The 9,221-nt window shown below is 35.8% G+C and overlaps 1 protein-coding gene across 1 annotated transcript; it reads right to left on the bottom strand.

Moving 5' to 3' along the window:
• Nucleotides 1-4,055: 4,055 nt before the first annotated feature.
• LOC122015747 (protein Dr1 homolog) lies at nucleotides 4,056-8,760 on the bottom strand. The gene is made up of 5 exons (XM_042572767.1): nucleotides 8,528-8,760; nucleotides 7,206-7,295; nucleotides 5,409-5,503; nucleotides 4,451-4,519; nucleotides 4,056-4,366 (listed from the first exon to the last, which is right to left on the bottom strand). Exons 1-5 carry the CDS (start codon nucleotides 8,580-8,582, stop codon nucleotides 4,211-4,213), a joined length of 465 nt encoding a protein of 154 aa, XP_042428701.1. The 5' UTR covers nucleotides 8,583-8,760; the 3' UTR covers nucleotides 4,056-4,210.
• Between the last annotated feature and the right edge of the window lie 461 nt (nucleotides 8,761-9,221).

Genomic DNA, 9,221 nt, shown 5'->3' with positions numbered 1-9,221 from the left:
ACACATGGTCGCACGGACCATTGGGATTGCTCCAACAGATGATGCCCCCAAGAGGAGCTCATAAAGATTGTCATGTTAAACCTTGTAGGTGGATTTAGTCCGACATGACGATAAGGTTGAGTGGTACTACTCTTGGACTAAGATATTAATTAAATGAGTTGTCAGTAACTCACTTAATTAGTGGACATTCGACATCTTAAACACAGGGAGACCAACACACTCATAATAAGAAGGAGCCCAAAAGTATAATTTGGGATTTGTGCGGTAGTTAAAAAAAAATGTCACCATTGATGAAATTGTGGCCTTATTTGTCTATGTGTTGGCACATTATAAAAAAAATCGAACGATGAGTCTCCTTTTTAAACGAAGTCGGGAGACAGTAAGTCGTCATTTCAATCTATGTCTTTGAGCAATTTTACAATTACACAACATATTGCTCAAGAAACCTTAACCGATATGCAATGATTACAAAGAAGATAAATGGAAACCATTTAAGATAAGCATTTTTTAATCGCTTATCATTCTTCAGTTTAATGGGATTTGATGAATATTTTTTTACTTCTATCATTTCTAATATTCTATCATTTCTAATATTGTGATAGATGTTTTAATTATACAATAGTATTGACAGAGTCATATTACATTTTTTTTTTTAAATTACCTACAGTTCAAGTTCAAATTTAGCAAACACCAAGCCTTCCTTTAATGCAACACGACCTGTATAGAAACGAAGATAACCAAACGCATATACATCAAGTCCTCGAGCATCTCTGTTTTCAAGACTAATCAGGAAAAGATAAATCATAATATTTCTCTTTAATTTTATTAGAAAAATAATAATTTCAATTAATTTAATTGAGTATTCTTAGACCTGATTTTATACGAATTTTTCATCGATCACTGAGATAAAGTAAAAAATATATGAAATGATCAGTCCAAAAGTTTAACATCTTTTGATTACATTTTTTATTTAGAGAATTATTTTTTTATAAATACGTCATAATTAAGACTCGAACTATGAATATCTAGATGATAATTTAAATATCCTATCATAACACTATAGCTTCGAAGACCTTTTCAATTTCATTAGGTTGGTTCATTCGATGTGATCAACTCCTTTTTATAATGCATCTAAAATAGTACACATAAAGATTTTTTTAGAAAATGAAGTTTTTTAAAAAAAATAGAAATAGTAACAATTTTATGCAAACCATGAAAATTTATATTCCAAACTTATATTGTAACTTATACATGAGATATTTATTCTATAAGAATTAATGAATTAAAATATTTTAATTCTATTTTTTCCTTTGTCATAATTCATAATTCATGTATTCAATGCAGTGCCCACCCTACGTCATAGGACATGCCCACGTAGCTCCACTCCACATCGACAAATCCAACCTATGTGACTCCAATGTCATATTTGACTTGGGCTATTGGAGCCTCTATGCTAGTGGTCACCTTTAGTTGCACATATAGCTTGACATCCCAAATTGTAGATACGATTTGGCACCCTAAGTTGCTCATACAACTCAGCATCTTAGGTCTCCTGTATGACTCGGCACCCTATGTCACCCATACACCTTGGCTTCTTGAGATTCTCATGTAACTAATTAGCCCTCGGGACCTTCCTATAAATTTACTCCTAAAACACATATGTGACTCAGTACCATGAGTTCTGAGAGCACTGTGCTTGGTATTGTTCTTGAGCTTTATACTCAGCGCTACTCTCCCCTTTAAGCATCTCAGGCTCCTCGAGTCCCTTGTGCTAAGGTTCCTTGCAAGCATATATAGGTCATAACTAGGCATGACTGTCACAGGGATGGACCATAACCGAACATGATCCTCAGTCATGGTCCTTGTAGATACGAAACATAACTAAATACAATCCTTATAGAAATGAGCCATCGAGTATGGTCCCTACAGACCTAGGCCATATATGATTGATCACGATCCCTCAATAATTTGTACTATTGCAGCGCATGATCCTTAGGGCCAAACAATCCAATGGATTGGAATATTAATCGTATATAAAGACTAAAGCTGGTGACCGTACAATTTTTTTGTTTAAAAAAATCTTTTAATTATTATTAATTTTTTACTTTTCATCAACTACTAAAAATGATTCAACTCTGCTACACAACTTCAGCCCTCTCTTGTCGTATTTTTTTTATTTGCAAGACCACCTCCGTTCCCTCGTTAATATATATCCACGTTAGTGTCCAGTCGGCAGCATCAGTATTTATTATTTAGTTAAATAATGTATGCTGTTCCTTATGCTGTCTCCGAACCTCGAAACTCAGCTTTATTCGTTCTAGCAAGTAGTTTTTATGTTCTTATTCCTTTTAGCTTAAATAAAATGGCTAAAAGATACAGATGGAAGAAAAAGGAAAAAAAATCCACTTGCAGCCAGCGATGGCAACCACACACCTCAGGCCCTCATTTAGTGTATTTTCTTCACTTTTTAAGCTTTACAATTAAAGTTGCCTCTTTCAGGATTCCAATCCCCCAAAGTAGGAATTGTTGATTATTTATCCTATCATTTTCATTCATTTATCTGGCAATATATATATATATATATAAAAGGGTAAAAATTAAATAATTGTTCAGATAGATTTCATTTACCGGATTGGAACATGCACGTGAGGGAGGTGGGTGCCCACGCGAGGCCGCGAATAGGGCGGATTTCTTCTGGCCGACGACTCCGACGCCGGCCTGCTTCTTAAATCCACCACGGCCCTTCCTCCTCCGCTTGCCCCGAGTTGCCCACACTGAGCGTCCTCTTAGTTAGTGGATCTTCGATTCGATCTATTCTCAGCCTTTGGTCCCCCCTCTGTTACCTTCGCCGCACTCTCGGGTTCGCTTGGTGCAGGTCGGGAACCGGTCGGGCGTCGGCGCCGCCACGGATAGGGTACTGTCCGTTTCCCCTCGCGCCTTTCCGGCTCGATTCCCCACTTGCATCAAGTGAATTCGAGAATCCTTGGCGAAAAAGCAAGATCCTTTTTTGTTTTTTGATTTGTTTGTTAAAGATGGATTTTTTTTGTCGGTTTTTCGTGACCTGGATGGCTGTGACGATATTGCTTCTACTCTGATTTATGTGATCGTAGTTATTAATGGCCATTCCTGAAGCTGTGTGGATTGTGCAAGGTTGCCTGACATGTTTTTGGTGGAAGCTCATTCATAGTACTGGTGTTCTCTTTTGGTTCCTGCTCTGTACTTGATACAGTTCTAGCGAGATTGGTATAAAAAAACAATTAATCGTCGAAATAACCTATTATGCATGACTAATGATCTGAAATTAATTGGATGTTAGAAGCCCTTAGCTTCAGCATATCTGGATCTATATTTGTTGCAAGCTATGATTTGGGAAGCCAGAAGCTAATGAATTTTGGTGCTTCTGTCCTACTGAACATGCACGGACTTTTTTGCCTGTTAGAAAATATCTTATTTATTTCTCATTTATTGACAAAATATATTTGTTCTGCTGAAGCAGGCAAAAAAACAGTCCTACCTGCAATCCTAACTCACAGCAACAGAGAAAGATTTGTATTTCATTTAGAACACGAGACTGACGATTCAGTCTCACAGAAGTTTTTCACCGGCCAATCAGGAAGGAAAGTATAGATGGATCCTAAACGGAACAACGTCCCAAATAATTTGAGCTCCTTAAATATTATATGTCCCGGGTGAAATTTTAATGCTCGTTGTCTACGGAGCAATATTTCCACCGGTTGAAAACTTGGAAGTGATATATTATGATTCAGTTTTGTAATCTGCACAGTATCTATTGGCTGCATGTATGGTCAGTTACGCTTTATGCCTCTCTAATATACTTGAAGTTACAGGCCATTGAGTGAGGGCTAGTTGAGTAACTTGAATAACACCAGGGGCCGAGGTGAGTTGAGTTGCGATAAAGCAAACTGTGTACGTCAAAGTGAGAAAAAAAAAAAAAAAAAAAAAACAAAAAGATCACCGAGACCATCACCAGAAAGCTGCGATGAAGGAAGCTTTTGCAGCTCAAGCAACCAAATTTGAACAATAGTTGGCAGAAATGAGAAAAATATTCTGGCTTTTATAAACTATACTGCTACGTATCAGATGATTGTCATAGAAAATAACCAGTTGTACAAACTGGAGTCAGACTGCAAATAGCTCAAGTTGTGCCACTTTTAAGGATGCTTTACATAATCCTTTAAGTATGATTTGATTAGCTCTCAAGAGTGGGATCGGATTCTGACGTCTTTTGTGAGCTCACTCCATTGTTCATCCTCGCACGGGCCTCAGCGAACATCCTCTGTTGTTCTGCTGCTGCTTGTTCCTCCGTCATCTCCATACCACCAAATTTAGTACCTTTTGGTGAGTCCTGCTCCACATACATTGAAGATATAGATAAAAATTAATTTTAGAGTAAAGCGTTAAAGTACAAAAGGTGTTTGATATAACATACCAGAGTTTCCAGTTTATGCTGTTGATATGCAGCATAAACTTCTTCAATGTACTCACCAAATCCAAGAACCTGATTGAGGAAACAATGAAAATATCAGTTTAGTAAGTAGGTTTAAAACAACTAGTGTTTAGCTTAGAAAGCAGCCTCTCCAGATACCAGATGCTGAATTTCTGAAAGTGTTAGATAACAAGGCACTAGTAACTGAACTTACAAACATAACTCATGCCAACATAAAATTAACATTCAAATGAGACTCGTTGCACGGTGACTACTTCATGCTTAACTTTGATCAAGTATATGGTCAATTGCAGCATGCACAGGTATTTTATGGGTAACTGCAATATCTAGAAGAAAAAAAATGTAAACAGATATCTACATTAAGACACACCTAAACAGCAAAGAAATGCAATTCTGTCAACAGAGAATTTGGCATCACAATTACCTATCCATTGGATGGCTAATGACATATTAACATGAAGAGAGATGAAATTCTGGATCTAACGAAGGAGCCATCCTACAAAAACTCAAGGAGAAAAGATCTATGTAGCCCATCCATCTAAATGGCTAGAATATCACACATCCTAGTAATAGAAAAGTGCAAGTGGACATCATGTTTACACTTTGGTATCTATAAATCCAAGTGCTTCCGGAAACACTACATCTGCATGTTTGCACTGAGGGGATCATAAGGACAAGAAAAAAACATTTGAATTCTCACGCACACAACTCAACTACCCCGACCTCTGCCAACTTAGCATAGCAGCTTTGGATGACTACTAAATGAGTACATATCTGCCTGTGAAGTTCTTGTCATCCTTGTACACAAGAGTAATACACCATTAAGAAGCTTCATGAATAAAATGGAGAAAAATTTCTGACCAAAAAGAGAGGTGGAGAAAAATTCAAATTAGAAATAAATAAAATGATGATGATGTGGAAACTGACAAACATGAACAACCTCCAAAGCTTTGAGCACATGGTCTGGTGCAATTGTCCGTCTGTCCTCACGATTACATACATCATTGGACTCAGAAGAAAGTAAATTTATAAATTCTGCAAATTAAAATAAGGAATAAAAGTTAAACAGCAAAACAGACAGAATAAAAAAGCAACATGTCAATTTAACAACCATAGTTAAATTCTTCTGATAATATGAATCCTGATTGAAGAAAGGTTATGTGTTTAAGGCATTACAGCAAGAATGCCAATTTAAGATTCATAACATGAATCTTTATGCTAAATTTCAAAACGTGAATAGTAAGATCCAATAAAAAAAATCTAGAATTTGTTTTAGAAAAAAAATACCTACCCAGCTTGAAGTCTTTTACATCCTGAAATATGTATTATATAGTATACACCTTTAATAGAGCAATATGATTGACAGAATCTGATTGTCATGATTCACTAGAAAACATCTCATGCATTCATAAAAAAATACAAAATCATATTGGTTTCAGCTCATTAGAATTGAGTTGAACTACACAATAGGACAGATCCTATCAATTGCATTCCTTGTTAATGGCAAGGCAACAATGTTGTTAAGAGAGTAAGACAATTTTGTCATGATAAGATGCTTATTTAGTGGCCCTCGACTAGGTGTGAATGCAACAAGATGTGTTCTTATCCCATTGTTCGTCATGAACTCCACCCTTGCTGTTGACTCTAAGTCTCAATGTAGTAAATCTTCTTTTATTTTGCTATCGAACCTTAATTTCACCCTCTTTGACTTCTCCACTTCTCTCTAGTAATAAACACTTGTATTAACATGGGCTCAACTTAACGAGGCAGAACCAATTTAATGAGAGCTTTACTTTTTGATGGGTTTTCTTTTCCTAAAGTAAAAACTTGGTATCTGATTGATAATAACCATGACAAGAGAACCAACCTTTAGAAAGTAGACAAACAGAAACAAATCAATCAGCAAAAATGACAGTAGGAATTTTTTTCTGTAATACAAATACCTTACGCTTGTCATGTTGACTTAGAAGGATTAAGGAGGACAAGCGCCATTGATGCAACTCAACACCATAAGAATAGGCGAGTGAATTGCTTAAAGTGGCTTCTTGTCGACTTAGTTCATGTTTCTCTAAAACATGTTGTCAACAGCTAGCATCAACAGAAAATAATATAACCCTTAGCAACACTTCAATGAGTCAATGGGAGAAGGCTACTATTATTTAGTTAGCAACAAATGAACCCTACATGGCTTACCATCAATATATGAGTGTCAGTACTCAACTATTACCTTACCAATTTATAAAGTAACCAAGATTCCATTCTTCAAAATGTTCATTCAATCTAATACAGTTGCTAGAACTAAAATAACTGTGAACACAAAGAAATGCCAACACATACAAGAACTTGGTGGTTGAAAGTGAAAGGGCATAGGAAATAAGAATGTGACATTCAAATATCCACAAGCATGCTCATGGATTGCTTTAGCTTCATTTGAACTTCACATAATAACTCACGACATATTAATTATTGTTTCCAGATTCATGTTTCAAAGAAATATACGACTTAGGCCCTCTGGATGCTTACTATTGTCATTAATAACTACCACCCAAATATATTCCATATTTCCAGTAAAAACATAAAATGCTTTCCTTCCAGCAACAATTTGTCAGATTTAAAATACTAGTATGCCAATGTCTTTGTAGACACCTTTCTTATGCTTACAATACAGACAAAGATTACAATTAGCAGTGACATGAATGCAAGGAAATTAATAGACTAGATTTAAGATTCCAAATACCTACACAACACTCCACAAGAAGATCTTGGGTATCTCTAGCGACACGAACATCAGGTGGTAACATCTCCTTTATAATCTTGAACATTGTGGCTGAAAATAACCCAAATGCAAAATCAGGATACTTAACCACAGTGATTGATCTAATGCGTGCAATCTTTCTTAAACATATGAAGCGCAAGTTTGAATAAGCGAATAGTGGGCTCTTACAATGCTTGAGGAAATTAAACAAAGTCCCTGCAACCATCATAATGACTCATGCCACATCAATTTCTTTTGAACAAAAAAAAAAAGGAAAAAAAACCCTCAAGCCTGTCATGTAGCTCTTCTATTTGTGTGTCATGAAAACAATCATGCCAATTACTTAACGTAACAAAGAAAAACCTGAAAAAAAATCTAAAAGTTTCTAATTCCAAATTAATCCAGCTCATAACTGAGCTCTGTTTAGTCAAAGGATTCAACTATGTAAATATGTTTGGTGGGCACCTGGTCCTGTTCGAAATAGTAGGAACAAAATTCACAAGCCATTAAGAAACAAACAAAAATTTCAAAGTCACTCCAATAAGCTACAAACTATATTCAGCAAGCTTACATGATTAAGGAGTTACCTCAACTAAAGAAGAATAGAGAAATCATGAACAAGGTACATATGCAATGGGATCATCACTCATTTTCATATACTAAACTAGATTCCAACTGGAATATGTCCTTTGAAACCAAGCATGAGAGTATTATTGATAGTTTCTTGTGTATGAGTCTACAAAGTTTTCACACATGAATAAGAAATATAGACGGTTGTGTTTGCTCTAAAAGCCTCAATGAGTTCCTTTATCAAGAAGCCTAATAATTCCTATAACATCCATTATCCCTTAAGTATGGATGGATGACTATGAACTTCATTACTTCAATTACTATCCAAAAAAGAAACTAAGATTAGCATACCCTTTACTACTCTCGCGGCACAGTTTACAGGCAGGCTAAAATTTAAACCTAGTAACACGCTCCACACCAAGTAATTCGACATAAAATTGATGACATCTCGCAAATAAACCAATAAAAAACGACCAAGCTTGTTTAAACCTCCACAGCTCCAAATCTGCACTAAAACCCTCATCTTCCTAAAGTTGCACAAAACGAAACAACAGACCAACTCATGCTTATCCTTTCTCTAAATAACAATTGCCCAATTAGGGCAATTTCGAACACCTCCCAAACCCTAACGTATAAATAAAACCAACAATCCTAAAATCCAAATAATTGATACAAAACGTCGTTAATTCACCGTGTAAATATAAAAAATAAATGCAAAAGAACATATTACTAACATTTCGGCAGTGAGACGTCCTCTTTCGATTTCCCCAGGATGTCCATCGGCTCCATCTTCTGTTCGAACCCTGAATCGATTCCTCCGGTTAAAGGGCACTGTATCAAACCAAAAAACCGAATTGGAGACGGTAGGACTAACGAATAATGGAATCGAGAGGAAACGAGCAAGGGGAGATGGATCGATCGAATCAACGAAGAGAACTACGGCAGAGAGAGGGGCTGTGACGTTATTTTCCTTGCTCTTTTAATTAGGGAGTTTGACCGAATTCGGATCTGTCTCCAGATCCATCATTTCATCCGGATCCGGACCAGTATATCCAAAAAGTGGCTTCCGTTTAAACTTTAAATTAATCTAACATTTAAATTAATCCTTCTTAGGACGAACACTAATTAATCTTTGCTAATTCCGAGTGTTTAGATTCAACTTCAAATCATTACAATTTAACACTTACTTAAATATCATAAAAAAAATCAAAAACAATAGCAAGATATTTAGTTGATAATATTGTTGGAACTGATAACGTCGTCGCTAGAAAAGAATGAATAATTTTTGGATCATTGTTGATCGTGCATTAGCCTGAAGATGTCAATGCAGCAGAAATTAAAAGAAACACACAAAATCAACACATGCACATAAAGATCTCAATTGTTTTATTGATTCAGAATCCTTAGTTCCTGCTCCATGTTTCAACA

This window comes from Zingiber officinale, chromosome 8B, assembly GCF_018446385.1.
Source record: "Zingiber officinale cultivar Zhangliang chromosome 8B, Zo_v1.1, whole genome shotgun sequence".
NCBI classification, from domain to species: domain Eukaryota; kingdom Viridiplantae; phylum Streptophyta; class Magnoliopsida; order Zingiberales; family Zingiberaceae; genus Zingiber; species Zingiber officinale.
Note: the sequence above shows the minus strand (reverse complement) of the source record. Positions and strands in the feature narration are given on the sequence as shown.